Source organism: Myotis lucifugus, unplaced genomic scaffold, assembly GCF_000147115.1.
Source record: "Myotis lucifugus unplaced genomic scaffold, Myoluc2.0 scaffold_57, whole genome shotgun sequence".
Lineage (NCBI taxonomy): Eukaryota > Metazoa > Chordata > Mammalia > Chiroptera > Vespertilionidae > Myotis > Myotis lucifugus.
In genome coordinates, this window is record NW_005871105.1 from 6,761,448 (window position 1) to 6,782,180 (window position 20,733).

The window sequence follows — 20,733 nt, forward strand, 5'->3', positions numbered from 1 at the left end:
CCCCCCCCGGCCGGGGATGGGGGGGGGGGGGGAGGGCTCATTGGCGCGCGGCTCATTTTGGGGGGAAGATCGTTGGATTTTCAGCAGCGCAGGGGAACATATGTCATCGTCTTTTTTTCGGCTGCATGAGCAGATGCGGTTTTTCTGTTTCAGCCGAACGTGGAGACATGGAAAGCGTTGTTCTTGGCATCTAGAAGTCGCCGTGGATTTTTGTGCATTTCAGAGCTGGCTGGCTGGTCTATAAAACAGGTGGCTCAACCCCTTACAGCCCACATTTGAGGGCTCGCTAGACAAGGTGCTTCTAGAAGTCAGATTTATTCCGGGGATGCACGAGGCTGGGGGTCCCCGTGCGGGTGGAGGGATGTGTGTCAAGTGGCAAGTTTGTTACAGGTGTCGGGGCGCTTGCACAGAGTCGCCAGCAGAAGGCAGCCTTGGGAGCAGCCTGGCTTCCAACTAGGTGTTACGGTTTGTATTTCTGAGGAACTGGTGATGCATTCTAGCAGGTTATTATTGTTTTATTTTAAACAATAAGGCTTACAGTTTTGGAAAGTGAGCCATTGTAAGGTCCAGTTGGACATGGACGTATTGAGGTTTAGAGCTTTGTAAGACGAACCAGTGTAAACTCCAGGAGGACTAAGCCTTGTTCAATCCCGTAATCCCTTGCCTCTAATGCTTACGGTGCGCTTATTAGTTATTTGTAAGAACTGTTTCAAGTTTCATCTAAAGGCAATTTAGTGTCAAAATGTACTAGTATTTGTCTGTCCTGTGGCTGTTGAAATTTAACTGGATTTTTAAAACTCCTTCTTTGTGTGAATAGTCAAATTCGGTTAGCATCTACGTTTGAATTTTGCCATGTTTAAGACCATATGGGTAATTCTCCCCAACTATTAATATAAGTTTATTTCATGTCCCGGCTTGCAAATTTTCCAGTCCCACTGGTAATCACACTTATTTCAGTTAAACTCTGACACGCGATTTTTAAAAGTACGATTCATGTTTAAAAGAAAATTCGAAGTTACTCCAGAGGTAATAATAGTGGGTTTGGTTAATAAGTGACATATTAACTCGCTTCAAAGTTGAGTTGTTATGGTTGATCTAATTATAGTGTATTTTGTTACAGGGAAAGGTAAAAAATAAAGCATGTAGAATTGTCTAGGATTCTTAAATGATTCAAAATATATGTTATAGTTACATATTTTTAACTATATGGGTTTTCCTCCGTATATAAAGATATCAGTATATAAGAATATAAGTTTGACAACCAGGGTGGTTGTGAAATCAGGGGCTTGGAAGAGTCAGTGCCTTTCTGCTTTTAAATTTAATGTTTTCTTGAAAGAAATCAAGGATAACTGCATCACATTTCATTTATTTTTTTGCACTATGATATTTCCTGTTCTTATTTTTATTTTTTGATATGTAAGTTTTCTGAGTCAGTATTAACCTCTTTTCAATCGCTTTGTTTAACAAAATTATATGGGTGTGGTTCAGTCATTTGCTTGCTTTCTCCTTGCCTCCTTTTTTTGTCATTTTAATACCTCTTCACCATCCTCACTACATATTACCCAAAAGACTTATTTTCACAAAACAACAGTAAGCTGTAGTTTATTCTTACTGCTTCTCTAGCCTACTTGTATTCTTTCTAGATGGGAGGAAATAATACTTTTAAGCAAAAGCTGCTAAGATTGGAGGAACCTACAGTAGGAGGACACTTATGAAAAATATGATTCCTTGAAATAAAGCAAAAAATTCTCTCAAGAAATACAGATAATTACATTTTACACATCTTAAATTTGTAATCGAGGATAATGAGCAGTTAATTTACATTGTTCTTCCTTGCACACTTTAAACTTCTCAAAAAAGCCCTCCCATATGGTTTCAGTAAACTCTTTTTACTTTGTTGTAGATAATAAATAGTTATTTGTTCATTTGACAAATAGAAGTTGAACCTTTAAACTGCTGGTACACTTGGCCTTGAGATAAATGAAGTATGAGCCGGTTCCTAATCTCAGAATGGAAGAGGCATTTTTCTGTGTGTATCCTGCCTGTAAATGTGCCATGCCTCTGTGATTCCATGGCTCACTACCTGTCTGGTGAGCCCCCAGAACCCCTCTCCAAATGCACCACTGGAATGCAATTCTAAGACCTGGATTTACTCTGTCTTATTTTTCTGTATCTTAAGTTTTTATTGCAGAAACCTCTATCTCTTCCTTGCTAAATGTTATTTACTGTCCTTTTTATCCTGGCATAATTTTTTTATTCCAGTCCATTTCACCCCAGCCCATATATTTGTTATTGTTTACATCCAATAGGATTTACTCAATTCACACATGTTGGAACCAAAATTGTTATGGTTGCAGAAAAAGTATAGAAAAGAAAATGTGTATAGCCTTGAATTTCAAATGTGGGGAACTGGTGATTAAAGAGTAATTGTTGTACATTAATCTCCCCTCAACAGTGGTGTAGAATGCCTTTGTTTCTGCACATACCAGAGAATATGAGTTGTCTGCTCATAAATTTGATCAGAAGCTTAATTGAGAGAAATAATGTTTCTAGAGGGTTGGCTGAACAAAGGCCATGACATCCACCTTTTCTGGGTATTAGACTAGGAGTCTAGCCTGATCTTCAGAAACGACATGCTTTGGTTACCTTGTTTTGCATCCTTTGCAGCCCTCCACCCCCACTCTTGTGTTCACACTGAGGGATTCTGTTAATAAAGACAGTTACAAGAAACCTACTGTTACGTTAGGAGATGAGGTTATTAAATCATGGTCCCTTCTACAGCTCCTGTTTGAAGACCAATGCATGAAATTCCATTCAGTTCTAAATGCCAAAGAAAGCTTTATTTTCACTGAACAATTAGTATGTCTATTTTTCATCATGCAGAACTAGAATCATTTCCCTTTCTCATTTGACAATGAGGAAACACTGAGTCAAATTTGCAACTCAGTTTTAATGACCCTTTAAAAACCTGTGACCTTAATATTGATATTCTAACTTTCCCTTTGATCTTGAGCTTCTGTTCTACCTTGTTTTTGTTGATTCTGATTTTTATCTAATTATATTTTTCTATTTTTAAGCTGGTTCACATCCTTTGTGGGACAAGACAAAATATAAAACCAAATAAATGAAAATATTTGCTAATTTGATCTCTGGACACAGTATGTTTTTGATTAACAATTTAATCAGTTCCATTAAATATGCTTTGAACAAGTATTGCAAGTTTAGTATGAATGAGCTTATATAGCCAAATGGGAAACAGTGTTACATAGTTTTGCAAAACTAAATTTTTAGCACTTATTTTTTAACTTAAGTTTATGTCCATTTATCACCAATTTAAAATTGGTAAAAGCATTCGATTTAAGTCAAGGACACGTACCTGGGTTGCAGGTTCATCCCTGGCCCAGTAGGGGCATGTGTGGGAGGCTGCCAGCGATGTGTGTCTCGGTGTTTCTTCCTCTCTCTCTCCCCCACCCCTCCTCCTCGCTTCCTCCCACTCTCTCTAAAAATCAATGGAAAAAATGTCCTCAAGTGAGGATTCATGAAAAAAAGAAAGAAATAGAAACTATGAAATGTTGACCCTGATAGATGATATGATCCACCTGGAGAGAGTGGTCCTCAGTATGTGAATGAGGTATTTTTAATTCCAAGTCCAGTAACCAGATGGTGTCCACGGTGCTCAGCTTTATCGCAGAGGGCCTGTCATGAGGTAATTTGCTGTTGACTGATTAACAGAGGATTCACAGAGTAAGAATTGAATAGTGTTTGTTCAGCACAGTTCCCGTGGAATCCTCTGGTGGATGACTCTGATCACTACCCTGCTATGTTGCGTAGAATAGGAAAAACGTGAGATGACACCATAGGTGTGAGAAACCTCAAGATCTTTCATTTTCTTTCTATAATTCTGACCTCACTGAGCAAACCAGACATCTTGTACCAGGAATTGAGGTGCCCTGAGTAGCAGTAATGGATATTCTAGCCACTGGGTGAGTGCAGCCCCTGCTGTACGGTATAAAGCACAGTCTCAGGCTATTCGTCTGTTGGGACAGCCTGCTCAGTCCTTATGGTCCCAGGTGCTTAGAGCTGAGCCCTCAGCGGAGGTCCTGGTGGGTACCCCAAGGTCCTGCCCGCCTATAGGGTCCCACTGAAACAGCTCGTTAGCAGCCCTCTGTTACCTTGAATCACAGCACCTTCCAAAGTAGTTCCAATTTAACATGCCTTAACTCTTTAAAAAGCGTTCGAGGAAGAATTTAGTCCAGTTGGGCTGCTATAGCAAAATACCATAGACTGAATTGCTTTTACGCAGCACAAATTTATTGCTGACAGTTCTGGAGTCTGGAAGTCCAAGATCAGGGTGCCAGCATGGTCGAGTGTGGTGAGGGCCCTCTTCCGGGTTGCAGACGGCTGACTTCTTTCTCTTTGTGGTCTCTTGGGGCCTCTTTTATGAGGGCTGTAATCGCATTCATGAAGGGACTGCCTTCATGACCTAATCACCTCCCAAGACCCCACCTTATGGCATCACCTTGAGCATTAGGTTTTCAAAATATGAATGGGAGAGGGAGGTGCGCAAACATTCAGTCTATGCCAGGAATAGAGAATTCACAAAATAGGAACTACAAATTGCCAAGGCATGAAAAAAAAAAAGCCAACTTAATTGCATCAGGGAAATACAAATTATAATTCGATTTTAAAAGTTCATAACAATGCTGGCAAGGTTTAGGTTGGGTCACATTCCCTTTCAGTGGATGGTGAGGGTATGTTGGTAAACTATGGATGAAGAGCAGTTTAGCTCATGGAATCCCTTGGCACCAGCGATTCTTTTCTAAGCGTACATCCTAAGGAAATCAGAGATGCGGTTGAATTTCAGTGATGCGCACCTTTTCTGTGGGAGGCAGGTGGTATGGTAGACAATGTTAAGAGCTGGGACTCTGAGCCAGTTGCCTGGATCGGAGTCCTGTTGCACCATTTACCAGCTTTGTGAACTTAGGCAAGTGAATTTCTCCTTGATTTTCTTGGCTGTAAAATAAAGATAATAGTACCCGTCTCCCACAAGGTATTGAGAATCAGGTAAGTAAATATCCGTAAAGAACTTGGAACCCTGTGTGCCACAGAGTAAGCAACTGTATACGTATTAGTTATCATCAAGGGTGATATTGTGAACCTTTGAGACAAGTCCAACAATGGAGACTTTTTTTTTAAATGATAGTATACCCAACTGTATGTACAAAAAGATCCTGATTTGATTTTAAATTGCACCTGCAGAGAAGAAAGATAGGAAAGTCACAGAATGTTAAAGCTCCCCCCCCACACACCCCCATGGAATCATAGGAATGATGGGATCATTTTCATTTTTCACATTTTTATTTGTTATCCATATGTACTTGTTAGAAATTATTAAGATGATAGGATTCTTGCATTCTGTGCTTTTCTTTACCAAATGCATATTCATTTTTACATATTTTACTTTCTCTTCCTCCTTTCAAAGCTACTCATATTTCACTTCCCCATCGTCTTCACCCACATGCCATCTGCTTGGTATTTTCTTGTGTTTAGCTCCATTGCTTTGTGTATAGATCAGCTCCAGGCTAGTTCAAGAATAAGTAGACCAAGAGGAATGATTCATGAGATTTTATGGGTGGTGGCTTCCTCTTGGAAGTTTAAGCCAGAGAATGCTGCTTAGGTCATCATGGAATTGTGTCCTCTTCACATTTCAGGCACTCAGCCTGGCCTCCCGCTCTCCCCCTGCATGAACTCAGCACTCCAGGAGGGCAGCGTCCTCAGCACCCTTCCGTACTCTTCTGGTGGAGTGCAGACACTTGCCAGGCCTCTTAGTTGAATCAGGCACACTGTTAATCCTTAGTCTGTTGGTCAAAACAAGCCACATGGTCATGTGGGGGAAGATATACACTCTTCATACTAGTGCAAAGCACCACAAAGTGGCATAGCCATTGTATTATTCTCTTTCAGGGAAGGAATTCACAATTGAGACGAGCAATCCAGCCTAGCAAAGGGCCATTTCTCTTTTGAATTCTATAAGAACTTTTTTTAAAAAATATATTTTTATTGATTTCAGAGAAGAAGGAAGAGGGAGAGAGAGGTAGAAACATCAATGATTCGAGAGAATCATCCGCTGCTTCCTACACGCCCCCCCACTGGGGATTGAGCCCGCAACCCAGGCGCATGTGCCCTGACCGCATGTGCCCTGACCGGGAATCAAATTGTGACCTCCTGGTCCATAGGTCAACGCTCAACCACTGAGCCATGCCGACCGGCTACAATAACTTTTATATCAATCAACTTAATAAACCTTTAAAAGAAAGGCACTTAAACCATGGACTGGTTTCTTAACCCAGTCTCTGGGAAAATTCTAGTTGAAACTCATATGCATAATTTGTCTTCAAGAAGAGGTCATAGTATTTCACAGTGCTGACTTCATTTCCTGCTGGGCAGGGCTCCTTGCCCTTAGACATTTCATTATGCTTTGTCCTGAACCCACATTTTTGTATTTACCACATTTTAGACTATGCCTGTACTAACTGTTACAGAAAAACCGGAGAACCAAGCAACGCTCTGAGAGTTTGGAGTTACACTTTATTCACTGCGGTGGGCTCAGGGAAATGAATCCAAATTCTAAGCAAAGCTACAAGCAGAACTTCCTTTTTTTATGGAAGAGCCAGCCCTTTGTGTGCTGCTGGCGGCCTTGAAAACTACACAGTTCTATCCATTGGACGTATCTAGTCTCTGGCCTACAAGGTCAGACAGCTAAGTTTATCTTCTTCATTATTCAAGCAGGCTAGAAAGCAAAGTTATTTTTTCAGAATAAGAGGCCGTCTAAAGAATAGCAGAGAATTCCAAACAGTAGTTTTACAGAATAGGGGTTTGCCTTCACATAACCAAAGCACTACTTGTCTCTCTCTGCCTCGTCTTTGCCTGACACATGAGGCGAAACCAGATAGAATTGCTGTCCTCTTGAGCATGCTCTGGGAGAACATTTGCATTAAGGATAAAACTGTTTCTGGTGAACAGATGATTGTTGGTTGTGTAGCACAATTGAAATGTAATCACTAGTGGTTGCTTTGGTTGTCATCCCACTTCAAACACCTTTCCTAACAACACTGGCCTACGTGACCATGGCCCCTTTCTTTCCCTTAGTACCTCTCTGTGCTTAACACATTTTATTTGGCATTAATTTTTATTATACCTTTTTTCCTGGTTGCTTTATTGATGTAAACTTTATCTCCCTTGTTAATAATGGAAGTTTCCTTGGAGAATATTGAGTTTAGGAATTACATCCTAAAGGAAAACTGGCCAGAACTTTTGAATGGTGGGTAGTTGAAGTGAAAATTCTATGCAGTAACATGGCCTAACGTTAGAGGCTGTTATCAGTGGTTCTGATTCTGGTATAAGACAAAACTGACCATTCTGGCTTTAACTCATGGCTCTTTGACCTTGAACAAGTTCTTTACCCTTTCTAGACTGCACATTTTTTATCTGAAAAGGATTAAGAATATTGAGACCTTCATACAGTCATAAAGATTAGTCTGTGTGGAACAGCACTGACCCAAAAATGTGGTGCATATGGTTCATGTTCAATAAATGTTTCACTGTTGCTGCCTGTTGTCATCATTATAGTCACTAGAACTGCCTAGCTTGAGTTAGTTCACTATATGATTTTAATGTTTAGGGCAGATTTGAGTCTAATGCGACAGGTGTTGTTGAAGGTAGGAATCATAAACACTTGAACATTTGGGTTGATTGGAATCTCAGTGGCTAGAATTCTCTGTTCCATGGACACATTTAATCGCTATTACAGCCCTTTTACAGATAAAGAAATTTTACAGAATTTCCTTATCTGTAAAAGGGCTGGAGAAATGGAGTAACTTGCCCATGGCTACATCTCTTGGAAATACTAGTCTGCAGTGCAACCAAGCCTGCCCTGCTGTACAGGTGCCGTGCTGCCTTACCAACATGGGTCAAAGGGGTCAGTCAGTGAGGCACAGAGCATATCGAAAACAGGCAACTTCTCACGTGCAATGTGTATAAAACATCAGCTTCAAAGGAAATAAAATATTTCCAATTAAAAAAATCATTTAAAATATGAGTTTCCCCATAGAACTGAACTTTCTTCTGGAATAGTTGTTCTCATCGAGGGCATTAGCCCCCACCAAGGTGCAGTTGGGTTGGCATGATTATTGGGGGGGCACTACTGGCAATGAGATGGGGGGAAGCAGAGTTGCCAAGTGCCCTGCAATGAAGGGGATAGTCTTAGACAAAGGAGAACTGTCCCTGTATTTGGAATTTCCTATCTTGTATAGGACTTACCTGAATATTTAGTGGGACATTTTAAAGAAAAAAAAGATTACATCTAAATTGCCATGCATAGAAATATCACTCTGGTTATTATAGCTCTAGTTTTTATTCTAATGTTCCATGCACCGCCCCCCCCCCCCACTACCCATCCTCTCCTTCTTCCTTCTGCTCTTTCATTTTCCTGTACTTTTCTATATAGGGAAATAGTTCCTGATCTCATGTCTCCTACAGCTAAACTTGTCCTATGTAAGTAAGCGTAGGCATCCAAGTGTTTCATTATGTCTTCTAATGAAACACCTGTTATAAATTACGAATTGAAATACCTGTTATAAATTACTTTTCTTTTTGGCATTACGTAGATTTTTTTTTTAAATTTGAGAATTTACATTTTGAAGTACCTGTTACCTGTTGCTTTTCTTTGGGCATTATATTGATTTCATAAAATGAAGTGTATACGTAGGTTATATGAACTTCATTTCAATATTATAAAAGGAGTATTTGGAAAATATTTACATATTTATTTAGATGAGGGGTGTTGATTTTGATAAGGTTTCGAAGTGCTGGTCTACAGCAATCTCATGACGTGGTCGTTCTGCTTGTGCTCAATCACTAAAGATGATTCGGAAGCCACTCTTTCTGGAGGCAGCTGTCTGCATCTGTCTGTAAGAAAGTTCTTCCTTACTTGAGCCAAGACCCCTCTCCCTCCATAGTTAATGCCTGGTTCTAGGTATAGTCCTTGAAAGTCTATTGTATAAGCCTAAATCCTCTACCAGATAAGACCCTTAAAATATTTGAAAATAGCTATCGTTTCATCCCAATTTTTTTCCAGGGTAAACCAGACCAGCACTTTGACCAATATACAGTATATAGTATATAAGTATTTTGTTTATTGATGTTTTGGGTTTTTTTTAGAGAAGGAGGACTGGCTAGAGAGAGAGAGAGAGAATGAGAGAGAAGCATTGATGTGAGAGAGAAACACACCAATTGATTGCTTCCTGTACACACCCTACCAGGGATCAAACCTGCAACCTAGGTATGTGCCCTGATTGGAAATTGAACCTGCAACCTTTTTGGTGTGCCAGGTGATGCTCCAACTAACTGACCCACCTGGCCAGGGCCTGCCTTTGTTATTTTTTTAAAAAATATATTTTATTGATTTTTTACAGAGAGGAAGGGAGAGGGATAGAGAGCTAGAAATATCGGTCAGCTGCCTCCTGCACACACCCCACTGGGGATGTGCCCGCAACCAAGGTACATGCCTTTGACAAGAATCGAACCTGGGACCCTTCAGTCCACAGACCGACACTCTATCTACTGAGCCAAACCGGACAGGGCTGCCTTTGTTATTTTAAATGACAGCGTGGCTTTGAGAAAGACTGAACACCCATTATATTTCTTTCTTTCTTTCTTTTTTAATATTTTATTGGTTTTTTACAGAGAGGAAGGGAGAGGGATAGAGAGTTAGAAACATCAATCAGCTGCCTCCTGCACACTCCCCACTGGGGATGTGCCCGCAACCAAGGTACATGCCCTTGACCGGAATCGAACCTGGGACCCTTCAGTCCGCAGGCCAACACTCTATCCACTGAGCCAAACCGGTTAGGGCCATTATATTTCTTTATGTGTATTTTCTAAAAGGGAATGTCTGCATAGAAAGAAACATTTTGGTCTGTTCCTTAAATGGCCAAACTTAGTGTGACCAAGCCTCAAAGTATGTGCTTGTCATTTTTTCATTTGTATAATAAGAAACATGTTTTGGGGAAAACAGTTGATGGACATCATGAGTATACACTGTTTTTCCCCCAGTCTGGACTGGTTATACCTGAATGTGTGAGAGGTGAAGCCAGAGGCCACCTGGACGGTGCAGGTCACACTGGTTGGGTGGAGTTAGGAAGTCCCCGATAGCTCTGTGCTTCAATTCCTTCTGCGTGGCAGCACCTGGTCTCAAACGGAGCACTTTGCTGGCAATCCAGACCTACTTTGTCTTCAACACCCTCTTATGCGGTAAGGATGGTGGATGTGCCAATTTTATTTGAATAATGAACTAGATGTCGGTTTAAGTGGACTATCCTGATTTAAGATCACAAAAGTAAATATTTAGATAGAAGTGCTTCCTCATAAAAGTCTTTTTGGTCTGTAATACACCGTAAATGCAAGATACTCTTGTAATTCAGTGCTTGGATGAGTCGAGAGTTTATTGATGTGAGGAAAAGTCAACAGTAGGTGGAAGAGGGGCTTTTAAGAAGCCCATTATAACCACTTGTAATGGAAAATGTAGTTCGCATTAGAGATTGATTTAAGGATCTTTGGTTCTTCACTGAAGCATGAAGGCTGCCGTGTGGTGCTCTGTGCAAATGATGTTGATAGCATCCTTCGCTGATCTCTTTCTGGTTAATCTGTCGGTGTCTAGAGTTGAAAGGGCTGCATCTGTCTTGTTTAAGGAATATCAAAATTCCCCAAAATTGAAAAGAAATCAACGATTAGCATATTTTAAATTTATCGAATAGAATATATTAGAGAGAAGAAAAAAAAAAGCTTTGCCAGTTCTAGAGAGATACAGCAGCACCAGATGTCAGTTCTTGGATCATTTAATCATTTTTCTCTTGTGCATATTTTTGTCAATATTTTTCCACTGGAACTAAATATGCGTTTCTGGCTCGGCTTGCAATATAAAAATTTTCCAATTAGATTGTTATGACTTCATTTTTATTCATGAGGGGAAATCTAATAAAGAGAAATCATCGCATATGGCGGTGTGCAGGCGAGGAACTTTAAAATAAACCACCTGGCATTCTAATGCTTTCTGGAGTCCAAGAGAGGCTGGCTTGAGTTTCCATCCCCCGTCCCCAAGTAGTTCTGAATTTGGGAGGAATCTTTGGATTTCTATCAGTTTGCCATATTAGTGATACAAATCAGTTTGCCATATAATTGGCCTTACCCCAAGTCTAGATTAGTTACTTGCGTGGCTTTTACGTGGGTTTTCTTCTTCGTTCTATGTTACCTATTTAGTATAAAGTATAAAGAAAATATGAAACATGGTGGTTTTTGACTTGAAGGAACTTTCGGTTTGTTTGCAGCTGGGGAGGAGGCTAAGGGAGGTGGCCTTGTCCGTTGTCACCCAGTGTAATTAAGGGCCTCCCAGTAAGTGATAAGGGGCATGTGAAATAAGCTTAACGGAGAGAGAGAAGGGCACACAAGTGGTCAGGGAAGGCTTCAGAGCAGAAGCGGGCCTTGTGCTAATCTGGTCAGAAGGAAGACTAGCAGAGTTGCTTCAGAGTTGGGGAAAGAGTAAAAGGTGAAGGTTGCGAGCTGGGTAATTCAGGCAGGCCTGGCCTTTCTCCATCGATGCGGTCCTGTCAGAGGTCTCAGTGGCCCACTCCCGCAGTGACAGCTGCATTTGTCATAACCGGCAGAATTTATGCTGAGAGAGTGGACGCTGCTGGTTCCAGATTTCTTTTCTAGCTCTATCCACATGCTTTCTGGCTCCGCGGTTATTGACAGGCATTGAAGTGTACACCAAACTGGATTTGCGCCGATTCCACTGCTGCTGTTGAACTAAGGAAACTAGTACCTCTCAGCCTCATTTTAATGGATACTGAACTCATAATGTGGTCATAAGGATTAAAAGAGATAACATAGATCATATGTTAAAATAAATGACTTACAGTAGGCAGGCATCATGATTTGTTTGCTTTTCCTACCTGGTAGCCCCCCTGTTGTCCTTGCCTGAATGTGTCTTGCCCTGTTCACATCCTTACCTGTGCTCAGGTGTGTTCCCTTTTTCTGGAATGCTCTCTCTTTTTCCTCTTTGCCTATTGAAATCGTCACTGCCCTGAAAGATTTACTTTAACATCTCAATCAAAATTGAACTTTGGGTCCTTTGGATTCCTAGTAGTAGTCTTTGGGACAGCTCCAAGTTACTAACCCTACTACATTTTAGTTATTTGCATAACTCTTATTTTCCCTACAGGTTGGTCAACTTGAGGGTGGAGCCCATGTCAGGGACGAGGAGATAAAGCAGTACGAGTTCAGGCGGTGTCCCCAGACTGTGTTTCCATACGGGGACTTGTGCGTAGTTGTCATGGTTTCAGGGTGTTCTCATCACCATCCTGGCCCCCCTCCTTAACCACAACCATATGCTGGTAATTTCTAAGTCTTTTTCTTTAGCCCTAACTGCATTCTTGTGCTTTAGATGTAATCACACATCTTGTGAATATCTCTAGCTGACTAGCCTAAGGGCCCCTCCAAAACAACATGTCCCGAACCTTCTTTCATCTGTTTATGCTCCCCTGTCTGACCCCTTCATGTAAATTATATCATATCTGTGATATCACAGTCTACGCAGACCCTGAAGCAACAACTCGGACAGTCTTCCTTTCTTCCTTTCCCATGTTGTCTACATTGAATGAGTCATCAAATCTCAACTAATCTGCCTCCTAAATATTTTTTGAATTCATTTCTCCTCTTTCTGTGTTAAATATTGCTACCTAAATGTGGGCCTTCTCTCTGAAGTAGTTTTACTGTAATTTCTTTCTAATAGATCTGCTTCACCCTATGCTTCATTCTTTTTTTTAAAAAAAAATTGATTTTGAGAGAGAGAAGAAAGGAGAGGGAGGGAAGGATAGAGGAAGGGAGAAAGAGAGAGAGGTGGGGGGAGAGAGAGAGAGACATCCATATGTGAGTGAAACATTGATTGGCTGCCTCCTGCACATGCCCCAATTGGGGATCAAACCTACAACCTGGGCATGTGCCCTGACTGGGAGTTGAACCGGTGATCTTTTGGTGCATGGGACAGTGCTCAACCAACTGAGCCACACCGTCCAGAGCTGTGTTGTATCCTTTTAAGTCCATTTTCTACAGTCTGCATATATTACTCCCTCATGTAAAACCCTATGGTGGCTTCCTTTCATACACATCAGAGATATTTAATCTTGTGAACCATCTCTGGTCAGTTTGGTGATGTCTTCTGCAAGGGCTGCCATTGGGTTCAGTGTGACTGCGTGGTGTAGTGAAGGGGGTGGGCAGCACATAATGCATAGCTAGGATGAAGCTCACGCTTTTTAGTGTGGCATAAAGGGTCTTCCATGACCTAATGTTGGCCATGTCTTCATCCTCAGCTCCCACCGTTGCTCTGCTGCACATTTACTAGTAATCCTAGCATAGGAGGGAAATACTGTCTTCTTGCTTTTGTTCAAGCTGGACCTGCTTCCCTGTACTTTAACTAGGAAACCCCTGCTCATCCTCCAGATCTTGGTGTGTGTGAGGAGTGCATAAGGCTGAGTGTTCTTCCTCTAGGCTCCAGTGGCACCTGTGCCTTCTCCATAAGCAGCCCACTGACTGGGAATCCTAAGTGTTTCCCTTGCAAGACAGTACCTTCCATTAGGGCAAATATCATGTTATATTTATCTTTGGTCTCTGGTACGTATTCCAGCACCTTTCATGTAATATGTATTGTGCATTGTTTAGTGAGTTGAAATGAATTAGTAAATAATTTGATTGCTCCACACTCTTTGCTTTTACTTTGATACCCCTTTAGGGTGTAAAGACAGATGTCGGGAAGGTTGGTGCTCTGCAGGAAAGTCAGGTCCGTGAATCAGGCAGTAAGTAGACACTGGGAATTTCTGAGCAGGGCCGCGGGGATGAAAGTGGTATTTAAGGAAGACTGATCTGGAGACAACCTTGTATTATAGGTTTAAAGTGCTCCCGGGAAGTGTAGATGCAGGGAGCAGGGGTGGAGAGGCAGAGGCAGGGGCAAGTGGGTGAAGCCATTGGGAACAGCTTCCAGAGGCTTCGCACTTTCATTTCCACGTTTGCTCAGTGGGATGGTCTCGCTGGCGTGTTTCCGAAAACAAAATAGAACAGTGACGTGATTTTTATTTTTAAAGAAAGAACATTCTTGTAAAACACCTAGCTGATCCATTTTCCATATGTATGAGACATAGTCATTATTCATTACTTGAAAAGAGTGATTATGAGTTTAAATATTTTTTAAAAATTAGCTTCTGATAGCTGGCCTAAGCTCTTCCAAAGCCTGTGGTTTTCATTTCAGCACATTTTGAAATAATTGTTAATTAGGAGGAGAACACTTCAGTTTCTTTTTCTAGCCGCCTTTTATTTTTTAGTTTTGTTTAAATTAGTCCCCCATGGGCGTTTGTACTTCATATGACTCATGTGGTTGTGTTGACTGGTAAAGCTTTTCTTCCATTTATTATGGGATATGTTCCCTCTGCTTTATTCTTAATATTGGCCGTTGTAAGTGTCTTAATTTATAGTCGCTTTGTTGATTTTTTTATTACAGGGTTATGACTCATTGATTACAAAGAAGTACTTCCCCAAATACTTTGCACTTTTAACTTCATATTATGGATACCAAGGAAGAGAAGAAAGAACGGAAACAAAGTTATTTTGCTCGGTAAGCATTTGTTCTGCAAAGTTATATCAGTACTTTAAAAAAAATTTTTGAGAGGACTTTGTCTATATTCTTGGCATTTTGTGGCTTGTGATTGTTCATAAACAGAGTAGGTAACCTATAGAAGTTAAATATACTTTGTTTCCTGCTCTGTAGCTTAATCGGTTGAGCTATCACTCAAAATCTATGGCATATTTAAAGTCTGATACCTTGTGTGTGGGGTATCCATTACTTAAAACGTATTTTTGGTTGGGGGCTGGGTGGAAAAGGCGAAGGAATTAAGCAATGAGAACTCATAGACGCAGAAAAATAAATAGTATTTTTGTAGGAGGTTGGAATGGATGGAAATTCTATCAATAGTATCCATGTCATTTTTAAACATTTTTTATTGATTGATTTTAGAGAGGAAAGAGAGAGAGAGAGAAACATCAATTTGTTGTTCCACTTATTTATGCATTCATTAGTTGATTCTTATATGTGCCCTGACGGGGATGGGACCCACAACCTTGGCGTATTGGGACGACTCTCTAACCAACTGAGCTACAGGGCCAGGGGCTGTGTGTCCATGTCATTTTTAAGGCTTGAACTCATCCAACATATATACATTTGTTAGTATCTGGGAGACGTAATCTAGTACATTCTCAGTTGCTATTTACAGATTTAAACATCTATATGGCAGCCACTCACTAATCACAATAAAATGAATAAGCTAAAACATTTGTAAATCAAATCATTTTTGATAATTAGAATGTTTTGAAAATCAGAGTGAGAAGATAAGCTTAAAAGGATCATTACTGTCTCCTAAACTGAAATACTACTTAAGAACTGAACTCAGGCTCACCACATCCCCAACCCCCTATTTATGCTCATTAAAAATGCACGTCCTGCCTGGCAGGTGTGGCTCAGTGGTTGAGCATTGACCTAGGCACCAAGGATCGCCAGTTCAATTCCCAGTCAGGGCACTTGCCTGGGTTGTGGCCTCAATCCCCAGTAGGGGGTGTGTAGGAGCAGCCCATCGATGTTTCTCTCTCATCAATGTTCCTATCTCTCTTTTCCTCTCCCTTCCTCTCTCTCTAAAAAAAATCAATAAAGACATATTTAAAAAATGCATGTCCTGTTTTCCAAATATAAGCCTTGGAAACTAACAGCCAAAGTTATTTGTTGATGTTTTCATCTAGAAATTAAGCTAGGTTTTGGATTATTAATGGAAAAAGGAAGGAAGTGAATATTTAAGGAACTACTTACTGTGTGCCAAGTGCTTATACTATTTTTTTCAGTCTTCATAATAAACCTGTGTCTTAGGTTTTCCCCCTGTTTTACCAATGAGGTAATTAAGAAAGTAAGTATTTTGTCCATTTCATGCCATGTAAGAGTCTGTATTCAAATATAGGGTTGTTTCCAAAGGGTGTGTTCCAATTAGTAATAGTAAACCATGAATGAGAGGTTTTGGAAAGCAAGAATTAAACTACTAATTGTAGTGAATTGAAATGTTTTTCACTATTGGGACTATAGAGAGTAACAAGATTGTTTGGGCAAGGAAGACATCAGGCATCAAATGGGTGAAACACTAGAAAGGTAGGACACTTAGAATAAATAAGTGTATAGTGATTTTTAAAAAAACGCTTTATTTTGAGATCATTATAGATTCGTATGTAGTTGTAAGAAATAATACAGAGGTATCCTATATTTTTCATCCAGTTTCCCACAATGGTAAAACCTTATGTGATTATCCTATAATATCACACCTAGAAAATTATCACTGATACAATTTACTGACCTAATTCAGACTTCACCAGGTTTCATAAGCACTCATTTGTGTTTGTGTGTGTTTTTTTGTGTATTTAGTTCTGTGCAATTTTATCACATGTGTAGATTTGTATGGCCACCATCACAATCAAGATGCAGAGCAATTCTGTCAAAATATCCCATGTACCATCCTTTTGTAGCCATATTCACTTCCTTTCCTCTACCTTCCACCCCTCAGAACCACTAATCTGTTTTGTTTTTATTATTTATTTCAGAAAGGAAGAGAAAGAGAGATAGAAACATCAATGATGAGAGAGAATCATTCATTGGCTGCCTCCTGCACGCCCCACACTGAGAGGATCGAGCCCACAACCCAGCCATGTGCCCTGACCTCCTGGTCCATAGATCAATGCTCAACCACTGACTGAGCCATGCTGGCCAGGCCACTAATCTGTTTTCAATCCCTTTCATTTGTGATCTAAAAAATATTACTAGCCGAAACTGGTTTGGCTCAGTGGATAGAGCGTCGGCCTGCGGACTGAAAGGTCCCAGGTTCGATTCCGGTCAAGGGCATGTACCTGTGTTGCGGGCACATCCCCGGTAGGAGATGTGCCGGAGGCAGCTGATCGATGTTTCTCTCTCATCGATGTTTCTAAAAAATATTACTAAATGGGATCATATAGTATAAAACCTTTTGGGATTAGATTTTTTTCACCCAGTATAATGATCTTGCTATCTCAGTTTATTCACTCTGCTGTAACAAACTGTCACAGACTGAGTGGCCTTTAAACAACAGAAATTTATTCCTCACACTTCCAGAGGCTGGCTGTCTGAGGTCTGGGTACCAGCATGATCAGGTTCTGTGTCTGCTAAGAGCCCACTTCTTGGTTCATATTGTTCCTGGTGGGGAGACCTCCTGTCCCTACCTGTTGCCAGTGGAAGTGGGCTTCTTGCGATGTCATGAGAACAGGGATTTTCTGAGACTTGCACAGGAGAATGAGTGATACTTATTTGTGTGGAATTGGACCCCTGAGTTTCCAAGGTCGCCTCTCCCTCCATCCTGCCTTGGAAGAAGTCCAGCTGTGTCTTCAGTAGAGCTGGGGTTAAAGCCACTGCCAGAGCCTCTGTTCCATTTTTGCACAGTCCAGTCCAGCATCAGGCGAGCTTAGCTTGTGTTCCCAGCTGGAGTCTATTGTGTGGGGGCCCATATGGCCATGGCCAGGCAGCTTCTAGGGCCGCATGGCTAGGGAGGGAACATGGGCGAGTGCAAGGAAGCAGGAGCCAGGCCAGAGGAACAAGAGAGAGAATTGCTTTGGGGATTTTAGCCTAAGATTTCATGTGCTTGCAGTGTCTGCACCCCCTCTAGCCAATCCATGGTTCCCCAGGCTAGACTGACAGGCAAGTGTCTTCCCTACGTCACCCGACTTCACTGTGCATGCGTCCATCTTCCATTGGTCCAGTCCCCTCCCCCAGTGATCTGCAGGGAATGGATCCGTGGCTCCTTATGGGGAGTGTTAAATGGTAGCTTCCTGGTGAGGCTGCCTGGATGACCATGAATGTCTGGCCTTCCTGTGCTTTCTTCCTGTTATTAATATTAGCTAGCTCATTACAACAGTGACAGTATAAGGTTGTCCTCTTGTTCTAACCCAGTGGTTCTCAACCTGTGGGTTGCGACCCCTTTGGCGGTCGAACGACCCTTTCATAGGGGTTGCCTAAGACCATCCTGCATATCAGATATTTACATTACGATTCATAACAGTAGCAACATTACAGTTATGAAGTAGCAACGAAAATAATTTTATGGTTGGGTCACAACATGAGGAACTGTATTTAAAGGGCCAGAAGGTTGAGAACCACTATATCCACACATGATGGAAGGGGCAAGGAGCTTTCTCAGGCCTTTTTTACAAGTGCACTAATCCCGTTCATGAGGGGTCTACCCTCATGACCTAGTCACCTCCCAAAGGCCCCCACCTCCTAATGCTACCACAGTGGGCATTAAGTTTCAACATTTATTAGTTTTTCCTTTTATGGATTGTGCTTTCGATGTCAAGTCTAGCAACTCTTTGCCCAGCCATAGATCTTGAAGATTTTTTTTCTTCTTAAAGTTTAATAATAGTAATTTATATTTAAGTTAGTAACAAGCTTGAGTTAATTTTTATAGAAGATGTGAATTTAGATCAGGATTTTTTATTTTATTTTTTGCCTATGGGTACCCTAAATAGTGATTTCAAAAGCTACTAGTATAGTGCCTGCCCTGGCCGATGTGCTCAGTGGATAGAACCTCGGCCTGTGTACCGAGGGGTCTCAGGTTCGATTCCCAGTCAAGGGCACGTACCTGGGTTGCAGGTTCAATCTCGGCTTTGTTTGGGGCATGTGCGTGAGGCAACCCCTCCAATCAATGTTTCTCTTATATTGAGGTTTCTCTCTCTCTCATTTTCTACCCCTCCCTCCCTTCCACTCTCTCTAAATATCAATGGAAAAAATATCCTTGGGTGAGCATTACAATGACAACAAAAAAACTCAAAAAGGAAAAGTTATAGTGCCTTCTCAGTCTGAATCCAAATTGATTCCAGGAGTAAGGGTGACTGGTGAACAACCTACTCAAAGTTAACCACTTCTTGTTCTTAGGATGTAGAGTTAGGGAAGTCCCTTAAACTGAGAATGCAAGATGACATGAAAAACAGAATAGTGTTTTCAATTCAGAAATGTTTGCTTTGATCTCTTGTGAAAACTATTCTAAATACTTTAAGAAAAGCATGTGAAAAAATGAAGTGTGACCTTAGAAGCATAGAGCTAGAACAAGAACAAAAATCAGTGGTGCTATTGAGACAGTATGTCAACATGATTATTTACTAGGAGTTGAGAGAGAAAGACAAAAAGACAAAACCATAGTTTAACCATTATAATGCAAAATTGGTCAACTTATTGAAAACAAAAAGCAAACAACAACAAAAAAAACCCCTCCATTGTCAGAAAAGAGGCAGCCAAAGTTATAAATCTTTTCAAATACCTTCTGACTAAAACTGTGGCATTCCATAAAATCAGTTACTGATAAGGCCAGTTTCTGACAACACAGGGCTGATTTCTCTGGAGCCGTGTGCCTAAGGGCAGCCCAAGCAAGATCTCCAGAGAAGAATGTGAAGTCAGGCAAAGGGCAAGACCAAGCTGATGCAATCACAAGTCTTTGGGAGTGTGCAGGGAAGATCAAGAGGAAGGTCTCTCCTGATTTCTGCCTGCTACCACCCGCAGTATTGCTTTTAAACTCTGCTCACCCTCCCCCATCCCTTTTCCCTTAAGAGTAGTTATGTAGCCTGTTTTCTTTTCTTTCTTTTTTTTAAAAAAATATTTTTTATTGATTTCAGAGAGGAAGGGAGACAAGAGAGAGATAGAAACATCAATGATGAAGGAGAATCATGGATCTACTGCCTCCTACATGCCCCCTACTGGGGATCGAGCCCACAACCCAGGCTTGTGCCTTGACTGGGAATTGAACCTGGGACCCTTCCGTCTGTAGGCTGATGCTCTATCCATTGAGCCAAACTGGTTAGGGCAAGTAGCCTGTTTTCTTGGTGCACTGTTTTACCACGTATTTTCATAAACATCATGTGGTTGTGTTTGCTAAATAATCCTTTATTTACCTCCTTTGCTGACGTTTCTCTCTCTCTGAATTTAGCATCAAAGAAAAGCTTAAAATTTTGGTTTGAAATTAGCGATTTGAGGATCATTCAACACTTCCTTTCTTATAATTTATCTTGAAATACACCTTTGTAACTCTAAATACAAAGAGTGAATTAGCATCACTACTAGATAAGTTTATTCTGGATAAACCTTAAGGAGTTTGAGGATCTCCTGACCCTAGCCCACCTGGTTTTCAGGATTCTCAGTGTTGTTTTGTACCAGTTGTTTATTTCAGATCTAACAACTCATGAGACATTTTCCCATGCATTTCCAAAGAATTTGTATACACCAAATTACTATGTCATATATGTGTGTCTCAGTTCCTTGCTACTTGACAGGTCTTGAAACCAAATGAAAAATTGAATTATTAAAGCAAATTATACTCCCTGTCCTACCCTCCGGAGTGATCCTTATTCACTATGGCCCCTGTGCCCTCTTCCATCCCCTCTTCCACACTCTTTTCGACATTATTTGGCTTTGGTAGAATTTAGAACCCATGTAGTGATTTTTCTGTAGGTCCCTTTATGCTCTTTGTATGTGTGTTGGGCTTCATTAAGAACATAAATGCAGGAGTGAGGATTCATTCAGGA

General features: G+C 40.9%; 1 protein-coding gene across 3 annotated transcripts in view; it reads left to right on the forward strand.

Moving 5' to 3' along the window:
• The first annotated feature begins 158 nt into the window (after positions 1–158).
• Positions 159–20,733, forward strand: part of NCOA7 (nuclear receptor coactivator 7) — a 114,686-nt gene continuing 94,111 nt past the window's right edge. The window contains exons 1-2 of one of the 3 annotated variants that reach the window (XM_014456255.2): positions 159–295; positions 14,606–14,719. In XM_014456255.2, coding sequence (XP_014311741.1) covers positions 14,670–14,719 — 50 coding nt within the window. In that variant the 5' untranslated portion in view covers positions 159–295; positions 14,606–14,669. Of the gene's footprint in view, positions 296–13,625; positions 13,726–14,603; positions 14,720–20,733 lie in introns of those variants that run through there. The other 2 variants (XM_023754198.1, XM_023754199.1) reach the window with 2 other exon arrangements.